This window comes from Oncorhynchus keta, chromosome 25, assembly GCF_023373465.1.
Source record: "Oncorhynchus keta strain PuntledgeMale-10-30-2019 chromosome 25, Oket_V2, whole genome shotgun sequence".
Taxonomy (NCBI): Eukaryota; Metazoa; Chordata; class Actinopteri; order Salmoniformes; family Salmonidae; genus Oncorhynchus; species Oncorhynchus keta.
In genome coordinates this window covers 24,488,248-24,508,015 of record NC_068445.1, presented here as the reverse complement: position 1 = coordinate 24,508,015, position 19,768 = coordinate 24,488,248, and the positions used below count along the sequence as shown (strand labels likewise).

General features: G+C 44.6%; 1 protein-coding gene and 1 non-coding gene across 2 annotated transcripts; one reads left to right on the top strand and one right to left on the bottom strand.

The window, feature by feature from the left end:
- Window positions 1–12,651: 12,651 nt before the first annotated feature.
- Window positions 12,652–14,433, top strand: LOC118371716 (proliferating cell nuclear antigen-like). The gene is made up of 5 exons (XM_035757288.2): window positions 12,652–12,913; window positions 13,112–13,179; window positions 13,333–13,527; window positions 13,759–13,882; window positions 13,984–14,433. Exons 1-5 carry the CDS (start codon window positions 12,652–12,654, stop codon window positions 14,058–14,060), a joined length of 726 nt encoding a protein of 241 aa, XP_035613181.2. The 3' UTR covers window positions 14,061–14,433.
- A 2,364-nt stretch (window positions 14,434–16,797) lies between these two features.
- On the bottom strand, window positions 16,798–16,853 carry LOC118371723 (U7 small nuclear RNA). Its single transcript, XR_004823062.1, has one exon. It is a non-coding gene; the product is annotated as a U7 small nuclear RNA (small nuclear RNA).
- Window positions 16,854–19,768: the final 2,915 nt, after the last annotated feature.

Here is a 19,768-nt window from a genome sequence, read left to right as displayed (position 1 = left end):
GCAAGTTCACGTGACGTCAGTCACCATTGTTTGAAGTTGGCTGTTTGCTAAATGGAGCATACGATCACGTTTACTAGCTATAGGAAATCACTTTGTATATTCTCATAAATGCTTATGTATAATTTAGCCACTAACGTGTAGCAGAGCTTCTAGACAATGGTGCTCCGTGCAGTGTCATGACGGCCTAACCAAAATTGCATTTGATTGACATACACAGCCTATGGAAAGAGCAGGTTTAAATATGCTAATAAAAATATTGCCGTATAAACAAAGCATATCAAATCAATTTTCATATTTTGTGCTTCAGCAAGCTTTGAGTGAAATGTAAGGAAGTGCTATTTCTTATGCAAATGACCAGCTTACTGCTATTACATTGCTATAACTGAGACAACGTATTTTCACAGTGAAACATGTTAGGTCCCATACAGGATAGCTTCCACACCCACACACACACACACACACTAACTGCCGAGGACACACAGATAAGACATACACCCACACATTGGGAGGAAGAGACACAGCCTTGACTTGCAGACACAAGCACACACACACAATCTGTCACGTAGTGTCGGCCAGAAGGCTAAACTGGATAACCTAACCTCTATCAAAATAAAAAGATGGCGGAACCGCAAAAGTTATTCTGTGCAAAGGTGTTTATTTACAAGTGATTCCGGAACAAAAAAACAACAGTACTGCCATCAACGTCTACCTTATGGGACAGCTTAAAAACAATGCTGCCCCATCCACAGCTCAATCCAACAATGCCCTCCCCATGACTGAAAGAGAGGCTCCTTTTGTAGGGCTAGCCCCTCCCCTCAGAACAATTAACCCTGGTTCATTAATCAATTAACAATACAAACCTACATTTTCCACGAACTAAACATACTAAAGGATATACATTGCAACACGGTTTTAAACAATATCACAACATAACATTTACAACATTACATCACTACTGACAATATCTTTCAATATGCCCATATGCATTAATGAGCCATTTGGGACAGGCACTATAAAGCCAACCCAATTCCCTTAGCTCGGGTCCTTTTCCAGCTTACCCGGAAGCTACAGAGATGGAGAGGAAGGAACAGAACAAACAAACAATGCGCTCATCCACAACATTGATAAGTATCATAATTATTGTATCTCTCAAATATGAACATTGACAAGTGTGAAATGCATGCGCCAAGACAGAAGTTAATTTGTGTGTCGACCCACATTGTTAACTTATCTTATAATGGCGCAGGGAGGAGTGATGAATATGTGTGTGCGTTAAAGAACCAAATGCTGCCCGCGGCCAGTGACGGACTTCTACGTCACATTACCTTCCTCCTCTCCTGAAGCGACCATGTTCGGGAGCCTTGATAGGTAGTCCGCAGTAACGTTCTCTTTTCCTGCCTTGTGACGGACACAGAACCTGAAGGGCTGGAGCTCCAGATACCACCTGGTCACACGAGAATTCCGGTCCTTCATGGACTGGATCCAGGTCAGTGCTCTGTGGTTCGTGTGCAGGTCAAATTCCCTCCCAAGAAGGTAGTAACGGAGGCTATCCAGGGCCCACTTTATAGCCAGGCACTCCTTTTCGATTGTAGAATACCTGGTTTCCCTGGGCAACAGCTTCCGACTCAGGTACAGCACAGGAAGCTCTTCTCTTGGCTCCCCTTGGGCCAGTACAGCTCCAATTCCTACAGCCGAAGCGTCCACCTGCACGAGAAATCTCTTCTGAAAATCAGGGGTCTGGAGAACAGGGAATGAGCACAGTCGTTTTTTCAGTGTCATGAAGGCTTCCTCACACTCCTCAGTCCACTTCACAGGGTTGCTGGCCCCCTTCGAAGTGAGGTTGGTCAGAGGGACAGCGATGGTCGAAAACTGTGGAATGAATCTCCGGTACCACCCTGCCAGACCTAGGAAGGACTTCACCTGTGTCTTGGTTCTGGGTTGAGGGCTATTCCTGATGGACTCCACTTTCTCCACCTGAGGCCGAACTTCACCCTTACCCAGCTGTTAACCCAGGTACTTTGTCTCTGTTTCGCCCACTCACACTTCAGGAGGTTAAGCGTGAGGCCTGCTTCATGGATCTTCCCCAGGACTCTGCTAAGATGCTGTATGTGCTCCTCCCAGGAGTGGCTGTAGATCACCACGTCGTCCAAGTAAGCAGCACAGTAATCGTCACAGTCCTGGAGGACCTTGTCCATCAGCCTCTGGAAAGTCGCAGGGGCCCCATGAAGGCCAAACGGCATGACCTTGAACTGGAACAGGCCCATTGGCGTCCGGAATGCAGTGTAGGCCTTGGATTGTTCATCCAGGGGCACCTGCCAGTACCCTTTGCAGAGATCCAATGTGGTGATGTAATGAGCTCTACCTATTCTCTCCAGTAAGTCGTCAATGCGGGGCATGGGATAGGCATCGAACTGGGAGATGGCATTCACCTTACGGAAGTCCATGCAGACGCGCAAAGAGCCATCCTTCTTTGGGACAATGACAATAGGGCTGCTCCATTCACTTGAAGATGGCTCGACAACATCCATCTCTATCATGGTGTGGACCTCTTCCTTGAGGGCTACCACCAGCCTCTCAGGCACACGGTAAGGATGCTGGCGGACAGGGTTCTGGCCAGGTTTCAAACGAATGACGTGTTCTAGGACTTTGGTTCTTCCTGGTCTCTGACTGAAGAGGGCCGGATACTTGCCAAACAGCTGCTTCAGCTCATCTTGCTTGTCTTCTTCCAGGTGAGCCAGTATGACTTCTGCTCGTTCTTTCCATGCCTCTGTGACCCCATCCGACTCATCCTCTTCTACTCTGCGGACCAGAAAGGACTTTCCTTTGGAGAGTTCCTCTTTCTCCTCCCAGGCCTTGAGAAGGTTCACATGGTAGGTTTGCTTCTTCTTACCCTTGTCCGGGTGCAGCACCTCATAGGTCACTGGGCCCATCTTCCTCCCGATTAGGTACGGTCCTTGCCATTGCGCAAGGAGCTTGCTGGTAGACGAGGGAAGGAGGAGCAGGACTTTCTGTCCTGGCTCAAACTCTCTGTGGCGAGCGTGCTGGTCATAGCCTCTCTTCTGGGCTTGCTGAAGGTTTGCTCTAGCTTCCTCTCGGTACCGTTCCAACCTGTCTCGCATCTGGAGGACATACTGGACAATCCCCTGTCCTGAGGTAGCTACTGGGAACCTTCCCAGCACTTCTTCAGCAGGTCCAGTGGTCCTTGCGCTGGCCATCCATAGAGGAGTTTGAATGGCGAGAAACCTGTCGATGCCTGAGGCACCTCCCTGTAAGCAAAAAGCAGAAAGGGTAACCACTTATCCCAGTCTTTACCAGTGTCAGCCACAAACTTCCTCAACATGTTCTTGAGCGTTTGATTGAATCTCTCTACGAGCCCATCCGTTTGGGGATGGTAGGGAGTAGTCCTCAAGCCTTTAATGCCCAGCTGTCGGTGGAGTTGAACCATCAGTCGCGAGGTGAAGTTTGTCCCTTGGTCCGTCAGGATTTCATCTGGGATTCCTACACGAGAGAAGAGCTGAACAAGAGCACTGATTATTTTTGGAGTGGTTATGGAACGGAGTGGGAAGGCTTCTGGGAACCGGGTGGCATAGTCACAGATCACCAATATATACTTGTAACCTGCACTACTCTTCTCCAAGGGTCCAACAATGTCCATTGCAATTCTCTTGAATGGGGTAGAGATAACAGGCAGTGAACATAGAGGAGCCCGTTCAGACCTACGGACAGCACTGGTTTTCTGGCACGTGGGGCATGATTTGCAGTATTTTTGTACATCAGTATACATGGAGGGCCAAAAGAAACGGGAGCCTAGCCTAAGATAGGTCTTATGTTGCCCTAGATGGCCTGCCCATGGAACTGTATGTGCAAGGTTGAGAACAAGTGGTCTACAGGTAGATGGCACCACCAACTTCCTGCTATCTGCCTCTGACCCAAGGTAGAGTATGTGGTTGTCTACTGTGTAAATCCCCCCCACATGAAGATTGGCTGTCCCCAGCTAAGGCCTTGTCAAACAAACATTTCAAGGTTGCGTCAGACTTCTGCAGTGTAGCAACATTTCGTGGAACATCCCATTGCACCTCTAACCCAGACACATCAGCAACAGGTACAGGGGTTCCCACATACTTCTCAAGACGCCGCTGGCGGCGTGACTTTCAGGGCCCTTTGGTTCCCCCCTCGCACAGACTATCACACAAGTCAGGCAGAGGTTGTAAACCAGCTTTGGCCTGGGCACGAGTGACAACTGAACATGCCATCTGAACATCAGACTGGCAAACTGACTGCTCATATAGCTGACCCCCCACACTTCCCAACAGATCAGAGAGTACAGGCACATCCCTCCCCAAAATCATCTCAAAAGGTAGCTTCTCCACTACCCCAACTTTGAGGTATTTCTGACCCTGAATCTCAACTGTGAGCTCAGCTGTGGGCTGCTCTGACTGGTCACCATGGACACATTGGATCAGTGTCTGATGACCATAATCAATGTCATTAACAGGTACATTACCTTTTCTGATCAATGACAGGGAACTGCCGGTGTCAATCATTGCAGTAAGACTTTTACCATTCACTTTTACAGGTACCAAGCATGACCCTTCCAGAGTCTGTCTATTCTGAACACCATCCCCCTCTCTGGGTACATAACAGTAACCTGAGAGCTTGGATTTACGTAGCGGACACATTGAAGCTTTGTGCCCCTGCTGCCGGCAGTAAAAACAGGTCAGACCCCTCCCATCAGAGCGAACTGCATGATCCCTTATCTCCCTCCCAGACACATAACCCCCAGAGTTACCTCCACCATCTCTGGCGTTTCTGATGTCCCTTGTGTCTGAGACTCCTTGGAGCGGGTGCTGCAGGTTGTGGTGGGCCCCCTTTACGTGCATTAAGATACTGCAGTGCAAGCTTGGCCGCCATAAGCCCGTCCTTGGGCTCGTGCTCTCGGACCCAGGTTCGAATGTCGTGTGGTAGAACTTGTAGAAGTTGCTCGAGGATGATGACCTCCCCGATTTCGTCCTGTGTCTTCTCCCCCGGTCGAACCCATCGTCGGTAGAGACCCTTGAGGCGGTGGTACATCTCTGTCGGCGACTCACCCGATGGCGTTGATGCAGCTCTGAAGCGGTGACGGTAGGTTTCCGGTGAGATGTCAAACTTCACCAGCAGCGCTTCCTTCAAGCCCTTGTAGACATTGGACAGCCCCTCATCCATTGCTGTGTAAGCCTCTAAGGCCTTGCCCGTCAGCAATGGGACAAGCCTGCAGGCCCACTCTATCTCAGGCCACTGCCACGTCTTAGCCATGCGCTCAAACCTCAGCAGGTAGTTTTCAATGTCCTCCCCCTGCTGGTATGAGGGCATCTTTGGCTCCTTCCTCAGGAATGCTGGAAGATGGACGTTAACACTGCTGGACTGGTCTCCTGGTGCTGGCCTCATTACTGCTTGGGGTGCCTGCTGTGGAGTTGAAGTCCCTGCTGCATCGAGCCTTTGTCGTCCTGGTGTTGGAAGACCCAATCTTGGGCTCTCACTGACGAGTTCCACCTGGTGGGGAGCTGTGAGGATAGATTGGCGTAGGCCACGTAACTCCTGCTTGAGGTCTTCGTCCCTCTTCTCAAGGCAGGTGAAAAGTTGCTGAAAAAGGGTTACCATGGTTGGGTGTGATTCTGGTCCCCCAACTGCTCCTTCAGTCAGCAGCTCACCCAGTTCTGGTTGTCTTTGGCCCCGCGGTCGGGCTCCTAGTTTCTCATACTTGACCTCTTCTTCACCAGACGATTCCATGGTATTCTACCCCGGTTCAACTTCAGGTACTTTTTCTGACAGTTGATGCTGTTGCTGAGAACGCAATCCTGTACGCATTCCTTTACCTCTCTTGTTGGAATTCACTGATTTGCGGTACGCCATCCCACCACTGCCACCATATGTCACGTAGAGTAGGCCAGAAGGCTAAACTGGATAACCTAACCTCTATCAAAATAAAAAGATGGCCCAGTTGAAAACAATGGAATGTGGGTTAAGAGAGACGTTGCAGGAAGCTAGAGATAAAGAGGCAGAAAAGAACAAAAATCACTTATTTAAGAAAGAAGGGACTAAACAGAGAGAAAGGGCAGAAGCTGAACTAAAAATAGGAACTTGGGCTATCGAAGAGACACTGAATATATATATTTCAATTGGTCAAAATATACATATATATTTACTAAAACATACAATACATGACAAATGGTGACCCCGACGTGATCTGGTGAAAGGACATCGCTGGACATTGGTGTGCCAGCCGATTGGCCAGTACTGTCGTCGGACGGTGTGTCTCACAAATCCTGACCGGTCAACTAAAAAGGGTAAGCAGACACCTGTTGTGAAAAACTAAAGTTCTGCACATTGCAGTTATCCAAATTTAGTTTTGTGAGACACCTGTTTGATGTAAGTTACTAAATTTAAACTATTATGATGTGTGAGATTGGAAAATAGTTGAGAAAGTAATATCTCCATTGGAAACTGCAATTTTATTATTGATCAACCATACTTAATGGTGCATTGTGTATGGGATGTACTAGTATGCCTGGCTGGTAGGTGGTAACAGAGAACACTTACTACGTGTATGAATGGTGGGTAACGGGTGACCACCAAAGCTTGAATGGATAGTCTGGGACTACATGTATGATTCATTCTAGTTGATTATAAAAGTGTGACTGGATAGTCTGGGACTACATGTATGAGTGGTGGGTAACGAGTGATCACCAAAGTGCGAATAGAAAGCCATATGATGCGAACGTGATGTACTAGGCAGGGCCAAGTGTGAATGACGGATATTTAAATTGATTACTCGGACTTGAGGCCGATTTAGCCTTCGGGAAAGGGTCTCTCTAAGGTCCTAACAAAGCATAGGTGTGTGTGAAGTACATTGGGTAGTGAAGTAAAGGTGATAATCCGGGGGACACTAGACTTCTTAATACCCTAGGGGACCCACAGTGCATAATTGAGTTCTTACTTTAGACCTAATTGGGGGCCGATTTAGCCGTAGGGAAAGGGTACCACTTGGGTTTTAGTAAAGGCATAGGTTGTTGACAGTATTGTAGTGTACATAAAATGTCGTTGGAAATAGAAAAGGTGTTGAGAACGCTGAAGTCCACTCTAGAATTGAATGAAGGCAGAGAGGGTAAGGAGTGGAAGAGACGGGGTGAGAAGCTGTACAGAGAATGGACAGAAGGTGGGGCCATTGCATCTCCTACTGGTCTGCTTGCTGGGGAGAATGAAGATTTGTGTGTGTATGGTGTAAATTGAAGCTTACTGGCGTAAATGAAGATTTGTGAGACTCAAATCGTGTGCATGAAATACGCTTGATATTCAGTCGGGGACTAATATCGGTATGAATGAGGTCGGGGACCAAGCGAGTGTGGTACATTAGGTATTTCAGTTGGAGCTGGTACCGTTGAGAATGTTGAAAAAGTCGCAGGCTTGCTGATGAGAGTTATATCATAGAATATTGAGGGGGTGTGCATGACTGTTGGAAAAGGTGTTAAACTCTATTAACGTAAAATTCTGTGTGTAGATTTATATTATGAGGTTTGAACTATACTAATATTGTAGAATTACATAATCAACATCCATCTGAACATACTTACGTTAAACATTAATTGAGCCACTGAGTAATAGATAAGATATACACTAGATACGGGGCGACGGGTGTGGTCGGGAGTGGTGTTCTAACCAAGTGCTGAGAAATAAGGTAGATTTATTTTGTTCTTTTAATTAATTTACACAAGTACTTCCCGGTTATTGATTTTGGTTTGATTGACCACTGAAATTAAACAGGAGGTTAAGGTATACTAACATTAGAATCTGTTTTCATTATGGGGAACAATGAAAGGCCCGCAGAGGGGATTGCAGGCTGAGGTTTTTAGGTTAAAGGGACAGTGCACGTTTATCACAGTTGTGTGTGTGTGTCTAATGGCTGGGTATTTAAGAAGTATTTTGGGGAGACAATTTGGAGAAACACGAATAAAACATGAAACATCGAGACAAATTATTTGAGTTTGAGGGGATTATCATAATTATTAGGTTTTGTTTTTGTAGTAAACATTTGGGTTAAGGGGATTTCCACGTTCCCAGACAGACAGATAGGGGAAAAGGCAGACAGAAGAGCCCTCCCCCCGCACTGCAGAGACCTTGAAGGTTGGAGAGCAGAGAGGATAAGAAAGAAGGGGAGCCAGGACAGGCAAAGATAACAGTTACTGAATGGAGACAAAAGGGAGAATTGGACATGTGGAAAATGAAAGGGGTGCTCCTACATGATAATGTCAGAACAGAAGGATAATATACTAATCTTACCTAAGTCATTATTTAGAGTAGGTAAGGTTGTTACCTGGGCAGAGCCAGGTATCAAAAGGGGGATGGGTAAATTGTGGTCTAAGATAGGATGGGGCCTATTGGATAAGAAACTAATCATTACAAAAAAAAATGTAGCTAACAAATGGGCATAGAAGTTAAAGATATAATCAGATAAAACATATGAGAAATTGTTTGTTAACCAAGCCTGTATGTCCAGGATTTTATGCATTACAGGTGAACTACAGGTGAAGTCACTCAATCCAGTCCCAGAGGCTTGGGGACCATACCAAAGACTCATGGTGACAGCTAGCTGAAAGAGCTACCCAGATTCATATCGCACGGCGGGAGGGTAAGACACGTTATCACTGTCGAACAATAAACAGTGTTCGGGAGGAGAACTGGAATTAATAGAATTCCGGGGGCCATCTCTCGAATGAAGTAACCCTCCCTGTCCTGTCACCCCTGTTTTTGTTCATAGAAGTGAAGATGTGTCTGGCTCTTGCTAAGTGATGTGTTCTTGGGGAAAGGGTGGGGCTTCAAATGGAAGCTGTTCGTCTGAGCTGTCTTATCGTGGGTGACATATTCCTGATACAGCACGTCCTACTTGAGTATGCGGAGAGTGGTAATTTGACCCATGGTTTAGACGATGAGGATTTTGTTCCAAAATAAGCATAAGAGATCCCTAGATCTGGGTAGACAGGAAGTTAGAGTAGAGATTACATGATAACCGACTTCGGACAGTTCTAGGATTGGAGAAGAGGGTATCCTTATAGCATAGGGGATCCCACAAAGGTGGATAGGTTTTCCACGATATGGGAAAACCTGGGAGCACTGTTGAACTTTGTAAAGGTGATTAAATCCTACTAACCATCAAAACTATTAAGCTCTCTGATGCAGGCACTTACACCCTCGGACTACAAAGGACGAGGACAGACATGATGGGTGTGTTTTCTATTAAGGTGCTGCCAAAACCAGAGGTCCCAGACGAACCAGAGCCAGACACACTCCTCTACCACCCCTGGACCGAACCTGCCACCTACCACCACTGTGTTAAAAATACCATTCAAGTAATTAATGTTAGAGACTATTCAGCTATTTGATCAATTAGGCACTGAGACTGGTTTTGATGGTGGTGACAATTTGTGGCTGTCCTATATGAGGTATACAGCTAAAACCCTGAGAAGAAAGGACTGCATTATTTGTAATGCTAGACCTGTTCTGGCTACACACCCATTTGCTGTAGGAGAAGGAGAGGGGTGGTTGTGTATTCTGAGAAGTTTTTACCAGGTTAAGCCCAATTCAACCCTCTGTTCCTCTTTGAGCCTTGTGTTTCCTGCAGTACCTCCTCATCGGGCCTCTTGGGGTGTTGAGGCATATGGGGGCAATTACAGTAGCATCACGGGTACAGGTAATGGCATTGATTATGGGAGATTGCCTGAAGCTGATTGCAGTAGTAACATAACCATTAATTCCACTTGGCCAGTTACAGGCCTAAACCAAACTAGTGGTCTGGCTGATGTGTGGTGGATGTGTGGAGCCAAAAGAGTGCTGAGACCCATTCTTAGAGGAGAATGGCAAGGTACGTGTGGTCTGACCAGTTTGATAATTCCACTGACCATTGTTGATGTTACTGCTGAACAGCTGTTGGGTTCTGTATCCAGGGGACCTGAAAACATTCCATCCCATGGGAGACATAGACGTAGTACTCCATGGACAGAGGATGTAGTTGACATACACACTAACCTGTTGGGAGTGCCAGCGGGGGTTCCTCATGAGTTTCAGGCCTTGGGTAGGAATGATGGACTCTGGCACTTACTACCTATTATGGGTCCAGCCATAGTGGATGCTAGACCGACTGCATGGATTAATTATATCTACTATAATCAACAGCGTTTTGTGAATTACTCCCGTGATGCACTCACTGGTATGTCTGAACAGCTTGGGGCCACATCTAGGGTTTCCAGACAGAATAGACTTGCTTTGGATATGCTTCTTGCCAGTCAGGGGCGCGTCTGCAAGATGTTCGGTAAACAATGTTGCACGTATATTCCTAATAATACCAGTCCAGATGATAGTATATCTAAGGCCCTTAATGGGCTTGATGCACTATCTGCTGAGATGAGGACCATGGCGGGGGGTGGAGGAGTCTGACTGTTCTCTTAGTAGCGAGCCTGGTTAGGTAAGTACACTGGGTATGGTGGTTACTGGATTTCTGACCCTAATTCTTGTATTATTTGTTATTGATGTGATTGTGCTGCTTGCATCATACCGTGTTTTAAGAAGTCTGTTACAGATGTGGTGAAGGCTTCAGGCATGATGCCTTTGCTTGATGCTCCAGTTGGAGATGCTGATACTGAAGCATGCTTTCAGGGGAGGATGGGACTGACTGAGGATGACACATGGTATGCTGTGGGTGAGGTAGTAGAATAAATTTTACACCACCACAGTTCCTTGTTATACATTTTTATGATAGGTTTTCTTTCCAGTATCTTTGTTCTCCCTGTTGTGAAGGTTTAGAGTCCCTGGGTGGCAAGGAGCCCACCTGGTACAGGATAGGAGTAGCTGAGAGGACCAGATGGTTTATAATAATGCTTTACTGTTTTCCATGACCAAAGTTGTATCCTATATCTTGCATGTCAATAAACAATAAAGTTTTATCCTGTTTTTGATAAGTGACACCCTTGTGGGTGACAAAAGGGGGAAACAAAAGCATATATCACTTGTCCATTTTTTCTATTTTTCTTGGTTGATTTTTCTTTTCTGTTTTTCTGTTTTATTAATAATAAACTTTTTATTATTTTCATGAAATGCTATTAACATATTACTATGTTGGGGACTGCTGAAATAAAGGATAATGAGTGACACCCTAGCGGGTGTCAAAAGGGGGACTTAAATTTCACACCATTTTCTTTTGTTCTGTTTTTGAATGAGCTGTTGTTCTCTTTTGACATGAGGGTTGTAAGTTCCTAGGTGGCTGGTAGCCAATCTAGTACATAGTGGGATCGAATGGAGGACATGAAGGTATTTGAAACTTTGTAACTGTTATATGATTCATTGCTGAATTTTTGTTCACACCCTTGGGGGTGTGAAAAAGTGGGATTGTTGGATCCTGTATTTTACATTATAGCCATTACCATATATATGATTGCATATTATCTGCTGTTGCCTTGTGTGGATGTATGTATGTGTTATGCAACCTAGCTGATTTGAAACATTGTCAAAAGTATCAGGGCCATGGGCCTTTCTCATGATGGAAAAATACAGAGTAGCATGAAGACGAACTGTTCAAATGAGTTGGGAGGGGGGAACATTCAGAGCGGGGTGTTGCGAGAACAAGCGGTATTTTGTTAGATAACAGGAGCCAGGTGCGAGATAACGGTATGGGGCATGAGAGCCTGGATGTTCTTCATAAGCAAGTTACATCAACAGATGCGCCAGGAGCAGGGACCCATCTTTCAGTTTTTGCAGCCATTTTAGTGTTGTGCGGCTGCTGCTGCATTCCATGTATTCGCTCACTCACTACTAGAGTTATATCTAAGGCCATTGACCCAGCAAGCCCTTCCCAGATATTTCCCCTTTTAGGGGATGGGGAACCCGAGTATGAAGAGGGGGATCCAGTTGCTTTTATTGATTAAGCTTCTCCATTGTATGTCGTGCCTCTTCTGAGATGGGAAAAGGGGGCATTGCGGCCTTTGTGGGCCATTCCGTATAGACTTACCTAGTTTAGGCTGTTTTCCTTTTTGGGTTATGTTTTTGTTTTTGCTTGGAGTAATGTATCTGGACTATAGAGAGGGAATCACAAAACTTTTCCTTCTGGGAAAAGTTTTATTTTTGTGTCTGGATCTAGTTAGGTTGTGTCACGTCTCTGGGGAGACGTGAAGAGAGGGATTTGTAAGGAAGTGCTATTTCTTATGCAAATGACCAGCTTACTGCTATTACATTGCTATAACTGAGACAACGTATTTTCACAGTGAAACATGTTAGGTCCCATACAGGATAGCTTCCACACCCACACACACACATACACACACTAACTGCCGAGGACACACAGATAAGACATACACCCACACATTGGGAGGAAGAGACACAGCCTTGACTTGCAGACACAAGCACACACACACAATCTCCTTCCTAGCCGAACATTGTGTGACTGAGAACGGCCCGACGAGACCCGGAGGAACGACGGACGGCTCAACAGGACCAATCCAAGAAGACAACACCTCAACTGTGGCCAACCAAAAGACCGGGACTTCCAGACTCAACCCACTTTCTGTACTGTACATAACATGCTTGCAATCTGTTATCGGGGCTTCTTTCTGCTGGTTCCTTGTGAGCCAAATGAATGAGCCCGTATACGTTGTACCAGATATCTTTACTCTGAATAAACTGTCGCTTGTCATACAATTTACCACCTTGTCCGAATCGATCCTTGACCGACTCGCCCTATCTACATATCCCATTATCAACAGAAATTATGACTGGTCTACCACTCTCCCTCCTAGTATGTCAAAGATCCTGAAGTGTGCTGGGAATGAGGACATCATCACTCTCAGAGCAGAGGACAACGCAGACACACTTGCCCTAGTCTTCGAGACACTCAGTGAGTACCTTTATCCATCAAGCAATATCTATACTTTTACAGTAGGGATATTTCATTTTGCAGCTGGAATGATAGAGTTTAAACTGTAGTAGGACGACTTGAATTCCCAGGACCCATGGTAAACCACTGCTATCATATATGCTTGGTCATGTATTAAATGTTTAATTAGATGTCAGTGTTAACCTGTTCTTCTCTTAGACCAGGAGAAAGTGTCGGACTATGAGATGAAGTTGATGGATCTCGATGTAGAACAGTTGGGAATCCCAGTAAGTGTTCTCCCAATATTCCATTAAGTAAAAGTTCTAAACTTCTCTTTAGAGTGTGCTATTTGAACCATACTTGTGGCAGTAGCGTTTGCCACTTGTCACCAGACCATGCCATGTTGGTTGTCACATTCTCACCCCTCTCTTACCCTCTAGGAGCAGGAGTACAGCTGTGTGGTCAAGATGCCATCGGGGGAGTTTGCCCGTATCTGCCGTGACCTGTCTCAGATTGGTGACGCCGTCATGATCTCTTGCGCCAAGGATGGCGTTAAGTTCTCGGCCACGGGAGAGCTGGGCACTGGCAACGTCAAGCTGTCCCAAACCAGCAACGTGGACAAGGAGGAGGAAGCGGTACGTATGGGGAGGAGACCTGGGTCTGTATCCCAAATTATTCCCTATATAATTTGATCCCTGGGGTGAAGTGTGAGAAACTGCATATCAGATGGACAATGAACATGTCAGCCAGAATGGCCATCAGCTCGGTAAAGGTTGTTCCCTTGGACAACAGATTTGCAGTTTTGTCTGGGATCACTGGAAGCTTTGATGTTGAATTAAATATTTTCTCCCATTCCTTCCTCTTAGGTGAGTATTGAGATGAACGAGCCAGTCCAGCTGATTTTTGCTCTCAACTACCTCAACTTCTTCACCAAGGCCACACCCCTCTCCAAGACAGTCATCCTCAGCATGTCTGCAGACATCCCCCTAGGTAGGTAACCTGCTCCTGCCCCCTAACCTCTACCCCATACACACAGCCTATAAGGTACTGTACATTGTTTTCTGATGTCTGACTGATCTTTTCTTTGACAGTGGTGGAGTACAAGATAGCTGACATGGGCCATGTCAAGTACTACCTGGCGCCCAAGATTGTCGAGGAGGCTTCCTAAACCTCCCTGGTCCAAATTTCCAATGGGGGGGTGTTCATGTTCCTTCCTGTGGGTGGGAGGAGGATCTTGTTGGCGGGTGGGAAAGAGATGGCTGGCTGACTTTGTCTGCATCATCGCATCGCATCGCTATTGTGTTTTATTTGGATACGTTAGTTTATCAGCAGTTTGACTGACTTTTTAGTTGCTAATCTTACCTGGCCAGCTGTCTGTGAGGAAGATCAACAGAACTCCATGCTCCCCCTGTTCCCTCTTCTGTCTGGAAAGCAAATGCTCATTCCAGTTTGTAGATATGTCTGTATATATGTTCTGTGGTCATGTTCACCACTTCAACTTTTTATTCTTGAACCCCAATAAATAAATAATTTGATTCTGATTTACAATATGTATTTTCTATCTGCTACCACAAGGTGGGGCCCATGACTATAAAATAATCAGAACTTTCTCAGTGCTATTTCATTTGCAGTTTTCCTGGGCATAGATGGACCAGTTTGACAAATTACTTGCAATGGAGAATCTTGTTTGAACACATTTTTATTCCAGTATTGGGGTTGATCTGTGTCCCTGAAAAATAATATATGCCTCTTAACATACTCTTGTTTTTAAGGGAAACTTTTTTCCAGATTAATTTACCAATGTATTTAGACACTTGGTGCATGTTTTAATAAGGATCTGCCCTTTTCAATTTTTTTGCTTAAAACGACACACCCAAATCTAACTGCCTATAGCACAGGCATTGAAGCAAGGATATGCATATTCTTGATACCATTTGAAAGGAAACGCTTACGTTTGTGGAAATGTGAAATTAATGTAGGAGAATATAACGCGTTAGATCTGATAAAAGAAAGTACTTTATTTTTATTGTCTGATGCAAGAGGCCATAACATTAGTCCAGGCCAGGTGCAATTTTGATTTTGGCCACTAGATGGCAAGTGTGCCAAATTTTAAACTGATCCGAAGAAATATTGCATTTCTGTTCAAAATGTATGAAGACTGCCCAAATGTGCCTAATTTGTTTATTAATAACTTCATGTTCAAAATTGTGCACTCTAAAACAATAGCATGGTGTTATTTCACTGTAATAGCTACTGTAAATTGTACCGTGCAGTTAGCTTAAACTTCTTGTTAATCTTTCTGCCAATATCAGATATGTCCTGGGAAATGTTCTTGTTACTTACAACCTCATGCTAATCGCATTAGCCTAGGTTAGCTCAACCATCCCCTGGGGGACCCACTGATCCTGCTAGTTCCTACTAACCATATAGGGTCTGGTATTTCTTCAACCCCCTAATCCCCCTACCGATTGGGGTAATGTGAGTTGATCACAGATATGTGGTTTCTACCTAGTCTTAAAATGCTTCTTTGGTTTGACAATGACAGTTGTCAAGGGCACACAGATCTGGGACCAGGCTATTTATAGCAATCAAAATCCAAGCTTTTTACAATCAAAACCGTTTTGACTGCTGTAAATAGTAGCCTGGGCCCAGATCTGTTTGCCCTTGACAACTGTCATTGTCAAACCAAACTGTTTGGCATTATGGCACAACCACTGGCACTCATGCTATAAGTGAATAGGTTATGTCCTCTAGCAATTCTCTCTACGGGCCTAGCCAACACAGCTCTTGTCAGTCTGGGTTTTCTAAAACTCTAATCCCATCGGTACATCTGGCTTCAGATGTATACTCAATTTTAGCACTTCACTGGGTTCAACCAGCCCAAAAGCAACAAAGGGGAGGGCTGGATTATAATCTCACTGTAGATTGCATTTCTACATTATCCCTTTCCCAGCTACCACAGGCTCTCTCAAAACTAATCTGCTGAGCTGCATTGAGTTAGTATCCACAGCAACCAGGGGAGAATTTTTTATTTTTTTTCCCTCAACCTTCATTTCAAGTTAAATCATCATGGGTTCTGTGACCAATTTCTACTGAAGGTAAAAATAACTACTGCCTCAGGTTGCTCCAGGCAATGCTTCCATCCTTCCCCCTTCTCTGGTTACAAACCTAGGTGGACTTCTGATTAATTCTATATGTGAGTGGTTAATTAAATATTGAGGCAGCTATGACGGTTTAACTGGACACTTCCATTTATCAGTCTTCCTCTGGTGACAGGTCTGTCTGCATAGCCCCTGCATTTGACTTATATAGTTATTTCTGCCCAAGCATTCTAATAATTTAAAAGTACATTAACAAGCATTACTGCTGCGCAGTCTAACAATTCACCCCTTCACATCTCTTGAGCCAGACATCTCATAAATTTAGCCTATAGAGTTTGCCTTCTCTGCTTTACATGTTTCGTATACAGTTAGCTTTTCTCTCTGGCCTGGAGTGCCCTTTCTGTCTATTCAGCCTTTTCTGCTCATTACTCTACTGCACTTATCTCTCTAGTCCATTCCTTTCTCGTTCCCTCTGCTTTTTCTGTCTGGTCTGTAAACTGCTTTTTAGCGGACTGGGATTTGCGCCAGAGACGGGGTGAGATAAGGGGACAGGGTGAGACGCCGCCTCTCTCTGTGCCCCCCTCCCCTCAGATGCAAAAGGAGATTATCCAGTACTGAGAATACTTAGGTTTGCGTGTCAATCGTCTCTATTGCTCTCTCCCCTCACATGAAAAAATAGTATAGTACACTACGGTATAAATACGATAGTATACACTAGTGTTTTTGCTGTATTCAATGTAGTGTTGCGGACATGATTGTAGTATTTACTCTTGTGTTTTTGTTTAGTTATTTTTGTAATATACATGTGGTCTTTCTCCTTGAGGAAACCTACTGGACAAATACTAAAAGAGCAAATATTCCATAGCCTGTAGGTATTTAGGACTGGAGTCTGTACAGATAGTTAAGAGCTGCTCTTTTCTATAACCTGGAGATATACACAACAAACTTTGGGACTGGTAGGGACATCTCAGGGTATCATGCCTTCTATCCCTCTTCTCAGTGTAGCTGTCTGGTTGAAGATCAGGTTTGACAATTTACAAGGGGGAGGGGTGGTGAAGTTCACCTTTTGTCTTCCTCGACTTGATTTAAAAAAACAAATGAATAAAAAAATGTAAAGAGGATAAAACAGAGGAGATGGGGTTAGGTTTAAGAGGTAGGGTTGGGAATAGGATACAAACCCAGTTTAGGGTATGGTTGGGGAGGGGGTGAATAACTTTATTAAAAATAGAAAGTAGGGGATGGAAACTTGTTTTTCAGGATACTGGTGGGATGTGTGGTTGTGGTTGATGTTTTTTGTGTTTCCATCGTTCAGAATGACAATGCCCCTGTGGCCAAAGCGAGGTCCATACAGAAATGATTTGTTGAGATCAGTGTGGAAGAACTTGACTGGCCTGCACAGAGCCCTGACCTCAAACCCATCGAACACCTTTGGGATGAATTGGTAAGCCAACTGCGAGCCAGGCCTAATCATCCATTAGTTCCCGACCTCATGAATGTTCTAATGGCTGAATGGAAGCAAGTCCCCGCAGGAATGTTCGAACATCTAGTGGAAAGCCTTCCCAGAAGACTGGAGACTGGCTGTTATAGCAGCCTCCAGTCACTTATAGGTGACACAAATTGGGTTATTGGGGAGGGGAATGGCCAGGGTATATGCAAATTAAATACTGCGGTATATACTATAGTGATTACTGTAGTGTTTTTGTGGTCTATAGTATACTGTAGTACAACACATGAACGAGGGATACTACAGTGTGGAGTCTAGTGTTGTACAGTTTACAACATAATTCTATAGTAAGTGCTATAGTTTTCTCTGAGGCAGAGGGAAATGAGTTAATACAGAGCTGCGTTAGACTCTTCTCAATGAGTGTGGGTCACCCAGACCGAGACAGAGAAACGACAGAGTGAGATGAAGATACATGGCGATAGTAAAAGTCAGGGGATCGCTAATGGAGAGAGGGAGGAGAGCAAGTCACTTTGGTCTTACTCTGTGAGTCTAGGTATACCTAGGTGGGTACAGCGCAAAGACTACATTTATCACGTGACACCATTCATTCCTATCTGAAGACTCAATAGCGCATTTGAAACCCAGGGCTGCGTTTCAAACTCATAAAAGACACACCCTTATTCATTTATCCTCATCTTATGCCCTTGGGGGAATCCCTGCGGCCATATTTGTCGTTGGTCCAAATGATTAGCCAAGCAAGGGAAGTTTGCAACGTAAGCCCCTCAGCCCTCGTTTTCAGTAATTATGTTTTTGTTTGGTTAGCTTATGGAAATTGTAAAAATTAAAATAAATCCTACTTCAGAAGTTCCAGTTAGGCAGGTTAACGTTAGTTAGCTAATCAATTTGCTAGCTATCATACAGTATGCGTATATGAATAATTATATATTTAATACAAGTAGACATGCAATCATAATTGACTGTAGCGCATATAAAGCACCCACAAGTTACCAGTGGCTGAAAACACAATCGTCGTGGGATAAACGAGGACGAATATCCGGGCAAATAGTCCATTTAAAATTCCTTCCTTCCTCCCTCGCCCCTTGCCCTGCAAGTGTAAACTCGTCAGATATCATGATACGTCATCAGAAGTGTCCACTTAATTTGAGAGGGTGTGTCTGTTAAGTGTTTGGAACGCAGCCCAGGAAGTTGGTAAAATGGCGTCTCGTGGGAGATTTATGTAGACCTCACATGCAAAGTTTGAGCTACTCGATCAAGTGACCTTAGAGGGTAGCTCAGTGCTGCTCCTCAAATTGAAGACTGACTGGGGTACTGCAGGATGATATTAGCTACTAAATTATCCTTATAATTTCTTCTGTGTGATTTAAAAATAATCTCTTCAAGGACATACATCTGGTGTTATAGAAGTAATATTGGTACCATGATTTCCTTCAAATGTGTATTTATTTACATGAAGATTGACCACAAAGATCGCCATTTCCCCTTCATTATAATGGGGATCCTATTTTCTGCAAACAATTCCTGCAGTACGGCGGTTGGCCTTGAACTTCGTGTCTTCAACGAGAGGGACCAGTCGTTCTCCCCTGGTGTAGAGGGACCAGTCGTTCTCCCCTGGTGTAGAGGGAGCAGGGAAGGGGGAGATCAAGAGAGAGAAAAGGAGAGCGGGAGATAGATAAAAAGAGAAGTAAGAGACAGGAAAATCGAGAGAATTCTGATGGCCAAATGTTCTCCCGACAGAGTTAGTCCTATAGATATATGGACGTGTGCAAGGAAGACTGGCCGCACAAGTCAAGGACACACCAGTTACACCTGTATCCATTTAGAATACGTCAGTTACACCTGTATCCATTTGGAATACGTCAGTTACACCTGTATCCATTTAGAATACGTCAGTTACACCTGTATCCATTTAGAATACGTCAGTTACACCTGCATCCATTTAGAATACGTCAGTTACACCTGTATCCATTTAGAATACGTCAGTTACACCTGTATCCATTTAGAATACGTCAGTTACACCTGTATCCATTTAGAATACGTCAGTTACACCTGTATCCATTTAGAAGTCAACCTGTATCCATTTAGAATACGTCAGTTACACCTGTATCCATTTAGAATACGTCAGGTACACCTGTATCCATTTAGAATACGTCAGTTACACCTGTATCCATTTAGAATACGTCAGTTACACCTGTATCCATTTATAATACGTCAGATACACCTGTATCCATTTAGAATACGTCAGTTACACCTGTATCCATTTAGAATACGTCAGTTACACCTGTATCCATTTAGAATACGTCAGTTACACCT

Coding starts and splice junctions, on each gene's coding strand:
- LOC118371716 (XM_035757288.2), top strand. CDS start 12,652: ATGAATGAGCCCGTATACGTTGTACCAGATATCTTTACTCTGAATAAA. Junction 13,528..13,758: donor TGGACAAGGAGGAGGAAGCG/GTACGTATGGGG, acceptor CCTTCCTCTTAG/GTGAGTATTGAGATGAACGA. Junction 13,883..13,983: donor GTCTGCAGACATCCCCCTAG/GTAGGTAACCTG, acceptor TTTCTTTGACAG/TGGTGGAGTACAAGATAGCT.